This window comes from Eriocheir sinensis, chromosome 34, assembly GCF_024679095.1.
Source record: "Eriocheir sinensis breed Jianghai 21 chromosome 34, ASM2467909v1, whole genome shotgun sequence".
In the NCBI taxonomy this organism is placed as follows: domain Eukaryota; kingdom Metazoa; phylum Arthropoda; class Malacostraca; order Decapoda; family Varunidae; genus Eriocheir; species Eriocheir sinensis.
Window position 1 is genome coordinate 5799580 of NC_066542.1, and position 17583 is coordinate 5817162.

Genomic DNA, 17583 nt, shown 5'->3' on the forward strand with positions numbered 1-17583 from the left:
TTCTCACTAGTGCAAGAGTTGACCCGTTCCTTTAATCTTTCATCCCTTTCACTGCTAAACTCCGGAGCTTCCTTTTTTCTTTCTACTGTAGATATTTAGTCCTTTCGTCCTTGCTAAGACTTAGGCCTATTCAAAGGAGGGAATATGAGTAATACTCCTTGGCTACTTTTAAGACCTTTTGAAGCAGCATGTTTTCGGCCTTGAGTTTGCCATCTCTACCGTGAAGCAAACAAACATTGAAGAAATATTGGCTTGGTTTATTACTTTTATTTATTTACTCTTTGCTGGTGGTTCAGGGTGTCGTAACTGTGCATGGTGGCAGCAGGGAGCCTAGACTTTACCCCCCTCCCCCCCTTGGATAGTGCCGAGCAGCCAGCGTGTCTCCCGAAGCAGGTAGAGACGCGTGGCCCTGTGTACTGCAGCAGACGGGAATGTGAGGTGTTTACTTGGCCTTCAGCACCGTTAGGCAGCCCTCAGTTCCTTGTTGCTCTCCACACATACCTCACTCCCTCCCTCCCTCTCCTCCCCAACCCCCTTCGTGCCAAAAACATCCCCCTCTCCCCTCTCACCCCTTCCCTTGACTCATTTCTTTAAACTGTGGTCTCCCTCACGGCCCCTTTACTCACTCACCCCCCCCCCCCCTTCGTGCCAAAACCTCCTCCCTCTCCCCCCTTCCCTTGCCTCATTTTTTTAAGTGGTCTCCCTCACAGCACTTTTACTCACTCACCCACTCACTCACTCACACCCACGTCTTTCCTGACCTCGCCTATGTATTTAACTTTAAACCACGCACCCTTACTCACTCACCCACCCATTCACTCCCACCCATCCACCCTTACTTCCACCCACATCCACACTTACTCACCCGCACTCAAGTCTCTCCTGACCTTGCCAATATATTTCTTTTTAACCCACGCAACCATAACTCACCCACCCACCCACTAACTCCCACCCCCATCCACGTCTCTCTTGACCTTCCCAATCTATTTTACTTTGACCAACAACATCACGAGACCACCACACGGGAATGACATCAGCAGAGCATAAATAGTTGTCAAAATAAAGCACGCTGCATATTCATCATGGCTCGGTATTAAATTACATTTCCATACTTATTTTTATTTTTTTTGTATTATTTTTTTTATGGGGGGGTGGATTGTTTTGCTGTGTGTGTGTGTGTGTGTGTGTGTGTGTGTGTGTGTGTGTGTGTGTAAATATGCAATCCCGTTAGTGATTTTATAGCATACGAATTTCCATGTTAACGAGGCTTCACTGTTTTAGTTTTAGTGTGTGTTTTTCGTATTATAATTGTTTGTTATTTCTGCGTTATGGTTTTGGAGAGCAACTCAACACACACACACACACACACACACACACACACACACACACACACACGGAGTTGAGTTGCATGTGTTGTGACCCGGGTTCCACGTCTGACATTTTGTTTTTCCCGTTTCTTTTTTCAGAGCGAGCCGTGTATTTTCTTTTCCTCCCCGTGCCTCGTGTGTGTAGCCGCGTGATCACAGGAAATAGGAAGCTCACGAAAAATTACCGGAACCTCTCGCTCGGTGTATGCAGGGAGGAGGGTTGTGGGAGATTACGGCGGCGCGGAGGGAGGGAGAGAATAGGGAGAGGGGGGAAGGGCATCACGTGTAGCTATGTTGATATGCGTGGCGCCGCTTAGGTGAGTGTGTGTGTGTATGTGTGTGTACCGGAGGGCTGTGTATATATGGATGCTGCCGCCCAGAGCTAGATCAGAGGCCAAGGTTTCACTCACAGGTGTGCTACGGTAGGGGGCGGGAGGATGGGGGGAAGGGATGTAGCACGGCAGGAGTGGAGTAGGCGGGGAAGCGACGTAATTGTTGGGAAATAAACAATAACCGGCAACTGTAGACCACAACAATAACAACGCAAGAAGGACCACGTGGTTACCTGCCTGCTGCTGGTTGGCGGGTCACGTCAGCGCTGCAGCAGAGAAAGGAGGGGGGGGGGGGAGGGGGCGTGAATCCCTATGTGTGGGGAGGGAAGAAGGGGAGGGCGAGGGAAGATTACAAGCAGGGGCGGAAGGCGTCGTAGATAGACCAGTCCTCAACCCTCACTCATGCTGCTCATCTTGCCTCGTATTTTTTTTCTTGTTTGCCTGTGTGTGCGTGCGTGTGCGTGCGTGCGCTGGATGGTGATACGTCGCGCCGTGTGAACCAGAACAGGTTTCGCCATTCAAAGGGGAAGAGGTCTATCCCTTGCCATCAGCGCCACATCACCGTGTCTGTGCTGTGCATGCAACCTCCCTGCGCCCCTCCCACCCATATACCCTTTCACCCCAACAACCGCCTCCCTGCCTCCTCTCCCTCCGTGTCAGGTTGTCAGCGTACCCTGTGGTCACCTCGTGGTGGTGGGGGGCTCCGAACACGCCCACTCGGCCAAACACACGACATGACAACCGCACCACCACGATAACCTTGAGCAGCCCCGTTCTAGTGCGCAGTTGCGACTACCCGGGCGACCCCTCTCACCCCGGTGTGCAGGGCTGCAACACGCTGCCCCCCCCCCCCCTCCCCGTCCCCACGCCACGGGGCCCCTGCAACCACGCACGTGAAGGAGAGAGAGAGAGAGAGAGAGAGAGAGAGAGAGAGAGAGACCACCTATGAGCAGCGTGAGTGGCGGCACTCGTGTAGGGAATGCAGTGAAATGCTTGCCGGCGGCCGGCGTGCAGTGGAAACTTTTGGTGGCGGCCATACGTCCGCACGAGGGTGTGCCGGGCGAGGCCTGTCGCGGGGCCGTGCATGTGAAGGAGGGGAGGCACATGCCTAGTAAACAGCTTTTTCTCATCAGAATCCCTCCACTACACATTTGATCACGGGTGTAAGAGTGCACTCAGCCTAACACTGAGACTTGGCTCCCAGGCCGCCTCAGCCGTGCCCGCTGCATTAACAGGCGGGATTTTCGACTTTCTTGGCGGTGAAGGTGCGGGCGGGCAGCAGCGTCTGCTGGCTCCCTTCCTGGCCACCTCCGCCCCGCCTCCGCTCGCCCTGCCAACTCAAAACCTGTTGTGCATTCCGTTCTCGCCTTATGCATTATACATACTCTTACCTACAATTACCGCGCCCTGGACATGTCCGTCTGTCCGCGCTCTTGTGTTGCTCAACGAGTCAATCCTTTGCGCCCCGGGAAGAACTGCGTCACGACGTCACCGGTTTTTTTTTGGCTTCGTGATACAACACTCGTGATAATTAAATATCCTCCACTGACACATTGCAGAAATAGCCTGTTCTGTGCGAGGTTGTAAATAACTCACTCCTTGCTGGAAACATTACACCGTTTGGTAAACTGAAGCAATCACGAGTGGCGCACTTATTGCGCAGCAACGATATGATGGCCAGCCACAACAAGCCTGGCAGATAGGATTGCCTGGCTGGACTTTCATGCCCTGCTCAATGATCAGGCAGAAGATAACTCAACCTTGGTAGCCTATAGGTCAAGTTTGTAACGCGATCTGTAAAGCCACATTCTCCTGTTCCTCTACAACACGCGGGCCAGATGTGGCGCACAGATGTACAGACACAGACAACACTCGAGCCGAAGCGGGCAGCCTAAAGTCCACGAAACTTCTATTTCTGTGGAGGACGAAGCGCCCTGCCCCGACCAGCAGCCTTCCACGTGAGATGCTGGACTTGTTCTGCGCCCCTCAGCCGGCCTTAAACTGCCGTGTCCATCAGGAGCCATGCTAACTAAACATCCAGAGTAAGAGCCCTGAGTCAAGGAGTTTGGCGGTGGCTCACACATAAAACGTCACGTATACATAGCTGGCGTGACGCACACGGCGAGGTCATGGAGTAACAAACACCTTACACACTGCCAGAGTGATATGAAGTAATTGTTATCACAAGAAGGTGGTGTGACAACAGTGACTGGCAGAGGACGAGTGTATGACGATGGCCTAACCCTGGACCCTAGGAGCCATGACTACCACCAAACACCCACTGGGAGAGACCGATTGGCGCCGCTACAGGACCTTGGGGCGCCAAGCGTGACCTTGTGCCGTCAGAGCAGCGATTGCTTCGTGAACCTGCGGTGCAGCACCACCGCGGCCAGTCATCGCGGCCAAACGGGCGTGTGACGCGCCGCCCCCACACCGACAGTTTTCACTAGTTATTACTGACGAAGCTTGCCCTGAGGAAGAGACGCCCGCAAAGCTAGTAGCGGCATACATCGAGCATGCCGATGTATGCTGGGAACAAGAGGAGCCCCGCCGCCTGTGCCCCTGTTGATGGTGGTGCCAAGGCGGGTGTTGCTGGGGCGGACTGATTTGATATGAGTTTATTCATCATTCAGAGTTCAGTACAGTACGCGTTCATGTCTCTATACTTGAGAATATGGCTGCATTTCATTTGTCTTCAAAGTCGCTCGGATATTTGACCAACAGCCTGCTGTGGAAATATAATGTTGCGCGTTGGCGCGGGGCGAGGCGGTGTGGCGCCCCTCGCCCTCGCGGCGGCCCTGCCGTTGCGGGGTGGAGGTGGGGGGGGGGCCGTGCTTGTAATTATTAATGATCGGTGAGGGAAACATGACGCAATGATACACGAGTATGCCTTGATACTTGTTTCCGACATCTTTAAAAAATTCAAATCAATAAGTGAAATTAAAAAAAATATACATTAAACACAAATTCAAAGACAAAATAAAGTACAACTATACCTCGCCATAATTTTGATATTTTATTTAATATTTCAAACATTATTTTCCTGAAAGCCCCCCAATAATAACAAAAATAATATGATTTCCTCCAGAACTTTAATACACGGATGGAAAAACTTTTCATCTTATTGTAGCAAATTAGATTGATCTGCGGCCTCCACCTTGAGACGCGGAGAGAGAGAGAGAGAGAGAGAGAGAGAGAGAGAGACGAGACGAGACGAGACGAGACGAGACGAGACGCAGCAAGCAAGCAAGCAGACACATTATCACGTATATCATTATGGCGGCAATGGCTCGGCGGGACGCGGGCTGTTCATAATACACAATGAACACCACTGAGCCGGAGAGGCGCTCCATTACCTTGATGATGCTTAATTGGCAGCGGCGACCAAGGCTTTGGCGACAGTACACGGAGGGAAGGTGACGGACGCGGCGTGTGTGTGTGTGGAGGGGGGTGAGAGATCGTGGGGGTGGGGTGGGGGGGGGGGCTGTTGTAGGGGGATGGAAAGTGTGGGCGCTGAGGGCAAGTTTGTTAGCATGAAGTGACGCAAACATTTTCTTCCTGTACCATACCAGTCATTATACATCCCTCTCTCTCTTCGTCTCTCTCTCTCGCTCTCGGTCATTCCGCCCGAGTATTTTTTTCTCCACCCCGGGAACAGATATTGACAGGGCGTGAGTGGCGTTAATTAAATTGCAAAGGGAATAGGTAGTTTTCATGTTCCCATTACGGCGGAGACCTATTAACTGTGTGGGGCCCCCAGCCGCCGCCGCCGCCGCCGCCACCTGGACCACCGCTGCCGAGCCTCCTCCTCTCTCTCTCCGCTTCTTCCTCTTCCTCTTTTTCCTGTTGTTTCTTCATTCCATTCATTACTTCCTTATTCAGTTAACGCCTTGGCCACTCTCTCTCTCTCTCTCTCTCTCTCTCATTATCTATCTTTTCCTCTTTCTTTTATTAACTTTTCATTTTTCCTTTTCTTCATGTTTGGTACCTTCGTTTTTTCATCTTCTTCCTCTTCTCCCTATCTTCTATTAGTTACTTTCTCTTCTCTTTCCTTTTTTTTATTATTATTTCTTCATTCTGTTGTTTCCTTTTCTATTTCTTACTTTCGCTTCTCTCTTAGTTCTCCTCCTCTTCCTTTTATTTTTCTCCCTGTCTATCTTTTATCATTTACTTCCTTATTCACGCTACACATTTTTCTCCTATTCTTCACCTTATTATTACTATGTCCTCCTTTTCCCTTCTCCTTTCTCAAACTCTTTCTCTTATCCCTTTCTTCCATCATAACTTCTTCATTATTTTCATTCCCTTCCATTTCTATCATTATTTCAGTTTATCCCTCTGTCCCTTCTTCATCCCCTTCATTCCATTTCCACCATTACATCAGTTCCTCTCTCCTCTCTTTCCTCGTTTCCTCCATTTTCATCATTGCTTCATCTGCTCTTCTCTCCCTCCGTCATCCTCCTCTTCCCTTCCCTTCCGTTTCCATTAAGAATTTTCTCTCCTTCCTCCCTCCTCGTAAATTCATCTCCTCGTCTGCTTTTACCTCTGTTTCTGCTTTCTATCTCCTCTCTGTTTATTTTTGCTCCATCTCCTGACAACTTTTTTTTTCTCCTCTTCGTTCTTTCTCTTCCCGTCCTTTTTCTTTGTTCTGTCTTCTCTTTCTCTCCCAGTTCGCGTCTATATTTCTGCCTCCTCTCTCCGTCTCTCTGTTTCTGCTATATTATCTCTTCTCTATTTATTTTTGCGCCATCTCGACTGACTTTTTTTTCTCCTCTCCTCTTCGTTCCTTTCCTTCCCTTCCTTTTCCTTTCTTTGTTCTCCTTTCTCTCTCTGTCCCAGTTCGCTTCTGTATTTCTGCCTTCCCTTTCTCTCTCTCTCCCCTTCTTCAGTTCCCTCCCTGTTTTATATCTCTCCTGTTTATTTCTGTTTCATCTCTTCTTCCCTTCCTTTTCCTTTGTTCTGCTTTCTCTCTTTCCCAGTTCGCGTCTACATTTCTGCCTCCTCTGTCTCTCCCTCTCTCTGCTTCCCTCCTTCCTTTTCCATGCGCTGACAGTCTCGTAACAACCTTTTTTTTTCCTCTCTCTCTCTCCCTTTCGTCCTCTCTCTTCCCTCCCTTTTTCTTTATTTTGCTTTCTCTCCTTCCCAGTTCGCTTCTATACTTGTCTCCCTTCTCTCTCCCTCTCTCTGTGTCCCTCTTTCCTTTTCCATGAGCAGACAGTCTTTAGTAACAATCTTTTTTTCTCTCCCTTTCGTCCTCTCTCTTCCCTCCCTTTTTCTCTATTCTGCTTTCCCTCCTTCCCAGTTCGCTTCTATACTTGTCTCCCTTCTCTCTCCTTCTCTCTGTGTCCTTTTCCTTTTCCATGCGCTGACAGTCTTGTAACATAACCTTTTTTTTCTCTCCCTCTCGTCCTCTCTTCCCTCCCTTTTTTATTCTGCTTTCTCTCCTTCCCAGTTCGCGTCTATAATTGTCTCCCTTCTCTCTCCCTCTCTATGTCCCTTTCCTTTTCCATGAGCTGACTGTCTTTTGTTTCCTCCCCGCGTGTCGCTTCATTTCAGCTCTATCAGGACGGGGTTCAGCAGGGGGTGGACCGTCTGCTGGATTCGGCGTTTTCATTAAAAGCAGAGAAAGTATTGTTCGGTGTCCTGCAAATAATTACGTATGAGAGAGAGAGAGAGAGAGAGAGAGAGAGAGAGAGAGAGAGAGAGAGAGAGAGAGAGAGAGAGAGAGAGTTATAATAATTCTGCATTGTAAAGAAGCAGCCCAAAGTTCTCATCCCGGGGGAAAATTAAAGGTGTTCTTCCCACGTAACTCACTCCTTTCCTGCAATATTTTCTCTATGCTTTTGTCCGTCTTATCATGGGAGGGTATGGAGGAGGTACGAGGAGGAGGAGGAGGAGGAAGAAACAAGAGGAGGAGGAGTGCAGAGAGGGATAATAGGGGAGAGAACAGACAGGCGGTACAAGAGGAGAGGGACGGTAGATGGAACTTTGTTGATCCTCCAGACTAACACAAATGACTACACGGCCGCTGACTCGCTGGGGGGGGGGGAGGGGGGGCGCAGATGAAGGGAGCAAAGGGGAAGGTGATGGGGACGAGGCCGAAAGTCACTCCAATTGTGATGGGACGGAACCCACTCTTAGGGGGAGGGGGGGGGAGCGGGGGACTGAGAGGCAGGAGACAATAGCCATTTACTCCTTAAAGCTAACCACTCCAAAACTAAGCCGCTCAGTCAACCACAAACATCCGCCTGTCCACCGGCTGTCGACAAGCCTGCCAGCCTAGTCACGGGCACACACTCCACGGCCGAGCATTCACAGCCAGGCCTCCACGCAGCCTGTTACAGCCGGCAGCCAGGTACAGCCGGCCCCATATACTGCCTGGATGCGGCTCGATTGAGTGGAAACTGAAGGAGCCGACGGCTGGTCTGAGCTGGGAAGATATCGGTCCGAGGAACGGGGAAGGAGGGGGGCGGGGCGGGTAGGGGGCATATGGGAGCCCCGTAAGGAGAAGAGGACCCTCGGTGGGGCACGAAGAATGAGCGGAGCGTACACCCGTGGAGGAGAGCCGTGAAGGGGAAACAAAGAGGTGAGAAGAGAGGAGGCACGGCCACCACGGCGGCCTGGAGTGGTGAGCCGCGGCGGGGAGGCCTGAGCCACACACACACACACACACACACACCGCAGCTTCCTTATATATCTTAGAAAATTCATATATACTGCTACTAAATCCCCCCTCCCCCCCCCCCCTCTCTCTCTCTCTCTCCCCGGGTGATGAGGGCCGGGCGCCTTCCGGAAGGAGGCAGCGGCGGAGGAAGGGAAGGGAAGGGAAGGGCGGGGCGGCGCGGCTCAGGGCTCGGTAACTAAACTTTTTCCTTCCCTTTTGAAAGTGTGTGCGGTGAGGCTGTGTGTGTGTGTGTGTGTGTGTGTGTGTGTGTGTGTGTGTGTGTGTGTGTGTGTGTGTGTGTGTGTGTGAGAGAGAGAGAGAGAGAGAGAGAGAGAGAGAGAGAGAGAGAGAGAGAGGATATTCCAGTAATTGTTGATGTGAACTCCGCCCAACTAAAGCAATTACCCACATTAATTTTTTTTCATCGACTTCTTAGAAAACGACAATAATAATTTCCGAGAGGATACAGAGAAAAAAAACACAATTAGCCAACGAAAAAAAAAACAGGAACAACAACTACCACAACTACCACTACAACTACAACTACTACTACTACTACCAATAATAATAATAGTAATAGTAATAATAATAATAACACGACTTATTAAAACAACTTACTTTTTCTTACGTCTCCACCATTAATCGATACCGAGAGAGAGAGAGAGAGAGAGAGAGAGAGAGAGAGAGAGAGAGAGAGAGAGAGAGAGGCACAACCACACAACCTAACATGATACCTGAGCAGAACCTTCACAATGGGGCGTAATACTGCCACAAAGGTTGAGGGGATGATGGAGGCTTAGAGGTGCTTGTAGCTGGAGGAGGAGGAGGAGGAGGAGGAGGAGGAAGAAGGGAGGAGAAGCAGGTGGAAGATGTGGAAGAGACAGATGATGGAGTAGGAGGAGGGAGAAGCTAAAGAGTGAAAGTAGGGAAGTAGGGAAGAAAAAACAGGAGGAAGAGGAAGAAAGGGAAGAGAAACAGGAGCAGGAGGAGAAACAAGGAGTGAAAGGAAGGAGAGAAAGGGGGAGAAGACAGAAGGGGGAGTAACATATTAAAAGGAGAAAGAGAAGAGGTAAAATATAGAGTAAGAGAAGCAAGAGAATAAGAGTAAGAGTAATAGGAGGAGAAAAAGGAGTAGAATAAGAGAGAAAGGAAGGAGAGGAAGGGGAAGAGAAACAAAGGAAAGAAGGGGAAGGGAGACAGGTGAAGCAGGAATAGGAGAATCAAGAATAAGAGTGAAAGTGAGAAGAGGAAAGGGAAATAAAGAGGAAGAAAGGGGAAAAATCAATAAAGAAGAGGAGGAAGAGGAGGTGGATAGAGGAGGCGAAACAGAAAGTGAGAAAGGGAAGAGAGAGGAACAGGAAAGAAGACGAGGAAGAGAAATAGTGAAGAACAAGACCAGGAGGAGGAGGAAAATCAGAACACCATATATTTCAAGAAATGCTAAAATACATGTGACAAGAACTTCAAACGAAAATGAACGACAGACTTGACTGCACGCGAGTTGAAAAATTATCAAACAAAGAAAGACTGAGATGGAGAAACGGGAAGAGGAAGTGGAAGAAGTGAAAACGAAGTGGACGAAGAGTGAGAAAGGTGACGAGGAGGAGGAATCAAGGAAGAAAAATGGATGAAGACTGAAAGAGCGTGCAAGGAGGGAATGAAGGAGTGAAGAAACGATAGAAAGGACAAGAGATAGATAGAAAGAAGGGCATAAAGAAGGAAGGAAAAGGATGCTGGTATGAAGGAATGGAGAGACGATAGAAAGGATGACAGTAGGGATAGAAAGAATGAAGAAGGAAGTGGATAAAGAAGGAAAGAGATGGAAGTATAGAAACATTACGAGGTTTATTATTGGTAACAAAGAATGAGACGAAGAGAAAAATGGATAATTGGGGAAGAGAGAAAAAGAAAAGGAAGGAGTGATTTATTAGTTGTCAGGCGAGGAGTTATGTCACGAGAGAGAGAGAGAGAGAGAGAGAGAGAGAGAGAGAGAGAGAGAGAGAGAGAGAGAGATTATACGAATGGAAGTGAAACATGTAGAATATTTTGTTTGTTTACAACAGGAAGGAAGGGGCGGAGATGGGAGGGTAAAGGGACCACTCTAAACTCTACGGTGACGAGGGTGACAGAGTGAGGATGAGAGAGAGAGAGAGAGAGAGAGAGAGAGAGAGAGAGAGAGAGAGAGAGAGAGGCATTCCAAGGATGGCTAAAGATTATTACTCCATAACTCCCTGAACCGATTTTATTTCCTGTTTAAGGAAACGTTTTCACTTGGCTGGTGTGGAAAGGAAAGAGCGAAGGGAGAGAGAGAGAGAGAGAGAGGAAGGCGCGGGGAGCAGGTGAGGCGGCCCCCGCCCGCCTGTCTCCCTAGCTCACTTTTTCAAGGTCAACAGACCGGTGCCAAGAGATATCGAGACGTAGGCGGCGGAAGCGTGTCAAAACAAACTGTTGTTGTTGGCCTGCGTTGAGAGGTCACAACACAGCGGGCACAGGGTGAAGCTACACACAGGTGAGGCTGGGCTGTTGCTGCCCCCCGTGGCGCCTGCTGCAGGGCCTGACAGCCGCTGAATCACAGGGGATGTGCTAAACACGCAGCAACCACCAAGGTCATGCAAGAGTCAACACTTAGGGGGTCCGTGAAGGAAACGTGAGAAAGGCATGACTTACCTGCTTCTGTCGGAGAAGAAGTCTCTGGAGCGGCGCTTGCCGGGGGCGGCCGTGTGGTGCGGGCTGGTGGGCGCATCCGAGGGCGGCGACGACCCGGTGGACGAAATAGAATTGTTACGGTGACGCTGGCACGGCTGTCCGGACACCTCGCTGCCCGGGGTGGAGCTCAGAGTGCTCAGCATCACGGTGTTATTGTTGTTATTGTTGGCGTTATTGGTATTGTTATTAAGGGCACCGTTGCCCACTGTTACCAACGCTGGTTTTTGGTTCTGGCGGTTCTTCTTTTTCTTCTTGGTTTTGTTGTCGTCGTCGGACTCGGATGGCGGCATCCAGTCCAGGTCTTTCCGCAGGTGTCCGCGGCTACAGAGGCACGTGCACGCCCGGTAGGCCAGGTCGTAGCCACGCTTGGTCCATAAGTTTTGTAGGCGCTGCTTCTCTGACCAGGAGCGCGCACGGCCGCACGACCTGAGGAAGGCCAGCACGTGCGCCTCCCACGCAGAGAAGCATTCGCCGTGCATGAGGTTGCCCAGCGTACAGTGCTCGTTGTTACAGTGCACACGTACACACCCGGTCGGGGAATCGAGGTTGATAGGCTCGTAGCCTCGGAGACACCCGTATGAGAGGGGCACGCAACAACGGGTGGTGGTGACGGCGTTGTGCGCCTCGATCACGCCGGGGTCCAGCAGGGGCAGCTCAGCCCCGCCTGCGCCCCCGCCCGTGTTGTGCCGCTGACGCTGAGGCATTTTAACCATCTGTCCACAATCTGGGGTTTGCTTTCCGTCAAAGTAAAGTGTCTGCTTTCCCGCTCTGAGGGCTGAGTCTCAACCTTGAATCTGCTTCGACAGCCGCTGGCCTCCTCCTCCGCCTGCCACTTCTGCGTGAAGTGTCATCCACTCTTGCTCCTTCTCTCACGCCGGTCACAGCCGCGCTCCGTCCATGTCCCTGGCCGACCTCCTTGACTGACGCTCACTGACTGGCACTACCGCTGGTCGCTGGCCGCTGCCACTTCTGGCTTCACAAGTCTTCCATCCTCGCTCTCTCGTCGCAACCGACTTGGCAACTGGAACCCGTCGATTCAAGCGCCTCTGTTTTGGTGCCGCTGGGAGGAGTGGCATATCCTCGCCAGCAGGGACGATGTGAGTTCGCACTTTTCATTGGCTGACGGGGGACTGAGGGGGCGGAGCCTGGTGCCGGTTCCTCCTTCTATTGGCTGGCGCTCTACGACATAACATTACCACGTGGCTCGTTCGATTCCTTGGTTACGATAATCACAAGAACTGAATCGTGATAAAACTAGACCAATTATGAATATCACCGAGATCTATAAGAGCCACGTCGTCCTCGGGGTACCATCTCGTGAAGCCGGTGTGTGCCAGCAGTACTGGAAGACACACTTGTGCGAGGCAGGGCCAGGCGGCACGGCCAGCACTTGCGCGTGGCAGGGGCGGGGAGGACGTGCAGCGTTGAGGCTCGCTGCTCGTCCTGCCGCCGGTGTGATACGTTATATTTGTGGATGGATGTTGCACTACTCACAATGCTTGATGCACAGGTTGCCTCTGCTGCTTCGCCGCCGCCTCCTGCCGCCCCTGAGTGCCGCAGGAGTGTGTGGTGAGGGCAGGGCCACCTCAGGGATGCTGGGATCCTCGAGAGGGGAGGGGCGGGAGGTGCCCCCAGCCCGCCCACACCACACCGCCCTCAGAATCCTTCACCAAAAATATTCAAATGAACAACATTCAGTTTCATCTGTGAATAATGGCCATAGTTCTGGAAGTCAAATTACATACGAGGCTTAACTTGACTTATGGAAATAGACCGATTTTGTGCGATATGACTGAAACATTATTGAACGCTGGGCTGACCGATATTCTGAGGAGCGATTATCACACACGCTCAGATAGTAAGAGAACCCTCCCTGCGCCACGGCTTCCACAATGCCTCGTTTTTATTTCGCAGCCCTTCGTCTCGGCCGTATAGGGAGGGATCCCATGCAACAGGATTCCTCATTAGCGTTACCAATATAACCTCGACGCCCCTCGACCTGCCCTCGCCCCGGCGTTACTCCTTGGTGACGGTGACTGGGCGGCTGCTTGCAATCGATCGCTCCCCTCTTCGCACTGACCTCAATTTTCGTAACAAAGAAGCCACTTAGCAGAGTCAGCGTCTGAATTTATACGTATCCTCAATGACTCCGTTCAACCCCCCCACCCTTCCCCCACCCCCCCACCCCCGCACACCCTAGGCAGCATGTCTCGCCTCTCGGTGCACGGGAAGTTCAAGTCATCCTGCCATTCATCCACAGCATTCACCGACTATGCAACCAACGCCCACGCCAAAGCTGCCTCGACTTTCCACGACTCGGCCGATCCCAGACACATCAATGAGGCAGCCCAGACTACACGAGCTAAATAATAAAAATCCCAGTCCTCAATGTACCCCTAAAATCCAGCCTTACCCTCCCGATTTTAACTTCATCCACAATTCACGGCGCTCGTTCGTCGCCGCTCCAACTAAAACGCACTATCACGCGGCTTCCTGTTTTGATCGCCCTACTTTCTATCACGACGTGCCTTCCTCGCGTCAGTCACCCCGGCTATAAATGAATATCCTCTCCTTATCAAGTCCTGTTAGTACCAGTAGAAACGTGGCTATTTCTCCATATGCTGCGTCCCCGTTGAACCTTCCGCCCTCCGCCCTTCCTCAAGCCGGCAGCGTCACCGGTCTCATGGTCGCCACGAACACCACCAGTCCGGCAACTCAGCCTCGGAGGGTCACTGGGGCCGACTCCCGCTTCCACGTGGTGCGCCGGGCCTCAAAACACCACCTTAGACACACACACACGTAACAGAGTATAAAAAGGAAGAGAAAACAAACACCACCTTGGAGAAAAACAACAACACACACACACACACGCAAGAACAACACAACGCATACATAAACTATCATTACGAAACGCAGTATTAAAAAAAACAGAAGCGTTTGCAAACAGGTTACGCAACAGACGCTACAGAATCACCGCCTCCACAGCCCGCAAATGATAACGTTTTGAGCGAATTTGCGAACATACGTAGTCTCAAAACGCTTCCGTGTCGTGCAGCTCGTGGCAAGCAGGGCTCACACACACACACACACACACACACACACACACACACACGACGCCAAGTGTTGCTCGTTTTAAAAAGAAAGTCTGCGGTTATTGTATTTCACGTTACAGGAGTTGCTCTTAAATACTCCTACTACTACTACTACTACTACTACTACTACTACTACTACTACTACTACTACTACTACAATTGATACTACTACTACTGTTGTTCCTGTTGATGCTAGTACTACTTTCGGAAACAAAAGCAGTGATATAATAATGATAATAATAATGATAATGATAAAGTTAGTAATAATATTAATGCAAATATAAATTACTATTCATATAATTGTTCTATTGTTCTGTCATCCCGGTCGGATTTGAACCACTGATGGGCGTCGGGGCTACCGCGGCCTCCTACACGGCTTATATTATTATTGTTATTATTATTATTTTTATTATTATTATTATTATTATTATTATTATTATTATTATTATTGTTGTTATAATCATGTTGACATATAAGCATAGTGATTTCCTATGCTGGTATTGTTATTGTTATTACCATGTTTTATTTATATTCCAATCGAAGCATTATGAACGACCATGTTTAAACGTATAATGGATTTCAGCTGTAACAATTTGCTGCCGTTGTTGCTACTACTACTACTACTACTACTACTACTACTACTACTACTACTACTTATTTATTATACTTTCAACTGTAGGCTTTCTTGAAGGAGCATGAAGGTCGGCTCCCAACCATTAGTGGCGCGGGCAATCATATATTTATCGTGGCGCCGTTAAAGTTTGCCTCATGCTGCCTCTAGAGCTCAACTTGATCCTCTTGGCGGAGTTTCCCTGAAGCTCTCGAGTTGACAGAAGGTCATCAGGACAGCACGTGGGTTGTCTTCGGCCACTCGGCGATCACTGGAAACTGTCAGCATGTACCGTTGAGGACATGGTGAATTCGGGTGTCCGGGTTATCTCGTCTCCTCCCTGATCCCTCTTCCACCTCTCCACATGTACTACTACGACCTCCACCACCATCACTACTACTACTACTGCTACTACTACTACTACTACTACTGCTACAACTTTTACTACCAATCATTGCTTTTATTACTATTGGTGGTGGTGGTGATGGTGATGGTGGCTGCGGTGAGGTGCTAATGCTATTGGTGGTGGTGGTGGTGGTGGTGGTGGCGCTCTTATCGTGAATGTGTTTTTTTCTTTCTTTTTTTTCTTCTTTTGTTGGGGGTGATGTTGAGGGTTTGATTGTTTTGTTATCGGTTGTTCATTTTCCTTTGCCATATTAAGAATGTTGTTGTTGATGATAATAATGATGGTATATTATTATTATTATTATTATTATTATTATTATTATTATTATTATTATTATTGTTATTGTTAGATATATTTCCTTAGAACAATAACAACAGCAACTACTACTGCTACTACTACTACTTCTACTACTACAACTACTTTACTACTACTACTACTACTACTACTACCAATAATAATAATAATGATAATAATAATAATAACGACTATACTAGAAGAAGATGTGCTTATATAACGTCGTCACAGCAAGAAAAACTCACATTTAATAGAGAGGGAAACGAAGAAGTCTTAGTAACGAAGTCTGAAAAATAGCTGCAATCTCAAAATACACTTCCCAGAATTAATATCAATCGTGTAGGTGTATATTTAGAAACAGCTTACCTACCTACGTCTCAATCCTCGTACAAACACACCCACCCACGACAGCTTATAACCTCGAGGCGTCAAAGGAAAGGAAGGTGTGTCATGCAGGCGAGTCATTCATCATCACGCACTTTAAACCTCTCCAAGTGGCCCTCGGATAAGTGTGTGAGTTATTGCAGGAGGCGGCACGATAACATCTCAGTCTATACTCATCATTGCCTTGGCCAGACATCGTGCTATTCTTCTTTTTTTTTATGAGTGTGTGTCGCTGATGGTATCGTTGATGTCTGCAGCGGAGGTGGTCATTACCTGCCACGTCTGCTGCTACTGGTGTTGTTGTTGTTGGTGGTGGTGGTGGTGGATATGATAGTTGTGGTGGTTGTTGTGTTGTGGCTACTTATATTAGTGGTGGTGGTGGTTGTGGTGGATATTGTTGTAGCTGTAGTGGTGGTTGTGATGTTGGTGATGATGTTACTGGTGATGAAAGTGGTACTGTTGTTGTTATCGTTGTTATTGTTCGCTTGTGTGTGTGTGTGTGTGTGTGTGTGTGTGTGTGTGTGTATGGGGAGGACCTATCTTGGGCCACGAACACAGTGCAAAGAAATTTTCCCTCCAAGTTGGCCTCGAAACTGATGTGGTGCTGGCGGTAGTAGAGAGAGAGAGAGAGAGAGAGAGACTGCGCCCTACCCCGCGACAACCACGTGGAGGCAAGCTTCTTCCCACTCTCTGTCTACCTTCACACACGCCGCTCCGTTTTCTGTGAATGGAGCTGCTGGCGGGCGGGGAACAAAGAGGTGGAGGACTAGTGTGTTGGGCGGGGCGAGTTGCATCACAGAGGGAGCCTGGAGGAGGAGGAGGAGGTGAAGGAGGAGGAAGACCCAAGAAAGTAGGGAAGAAGGTGGCGGTAGTAGTAGTAGAAGTAGTAAGCCCGGCAGCAGTAGTAGTAGTAGTAGTAGTAGTAGTAGTAGTAGTAGTAGCAGTAGTAGTGGAAATAGGTTTAGGGGGATGAGGAAAAGGGGAAGGATGGTTGCTAATGTGTGTGAGGAAGGGTGTGGTAGCCGCGAAGAAGAGAGAGAGAGAGAGAGAGAGAGAGAGAGTTGGCTTGAACAAAGAGGAGAGTCGTGCGCATGTTCTCTCTTCCTCCTCCTCTCTTTCTCCCTCCTCCTCCTCCTCCTCCTCCTCCTCTCCTCCCAGGTCACTTTATTGTCGGTTGTGCAATCTCTCCCAACACCCCAGACTCTCCCTCTCTCCCTCCCTCTCTCCCTTACCTTCGCTCTCCTTCTCCCTCTCTCTCTCTCCCTCCATTCTCAGCTCCCTCTTTCTCTCTCTCTCCCTCCCTCTCTCCTTCCCTCCCTTCCCTACCTCAGCCTCTCTTTTCCCACGTCTCTCTCTCTCTCTCTCTCTCTCTCTCTCTCTCTCTCTCTCTCTCTCTCTCTCTCTCTCTCTCTCTCTCTCTCGGTTTCAATCTATTATTTCTGGCTCCCATTCGAGTTATGTAATATATTTAAAGGGGTTCATTTTTCACCCTCGATAGATGGAAAGATTAATAAATAGACAGATATATAATTGCAACCAGACTGAGAGCAATTAGGAAGTAATGAAGAGCAAGAGGGAATATTAATCAAATTACGAGGATTGTTGAGAGAGAGAGAGAGAGAGAGAGAGAGAGAGAGAGAGAGAGAGAGAGAGAGAGAGAGAGAGAGAGAGAGTAGTAGTAGTAGTAGTAGTAGTAGTAGTAGTGTGTGTGCGTGTGTGTGTGTTTGT

At 49.4% G+C, this 17583-nt stretch overlaps 1 protein-coding gene across 14 annotated transcripts in view; it reads right to left on the reverse strand.

The window, feature by feature from the left end:
* Positions 1 to 12110, reverse strand: part of LOC127006963 (headcase protein-like) — a 124787-nt gene extending 112677 nt beyond the window's left edge. For all 14 annotated transcript variants that reach the window (XM_050877390.1, XM_050877383.1, XM_050877392.1 and 11 more), the window contains exon 1: positions 11031 to 12110. In XM_050877390.1, coding sequence (XP_050733347.1) covers positions 11031 to 11782 — 752 coding nt within the window. In that variant the 5' untranslated portion in view covers positions 11783 to 12110. The remainder of the gene's footprint in view (positions 1 to 11030) is intronic.
* Positions 12111 to 17583: the final 5473 nt, after the last annotated feature.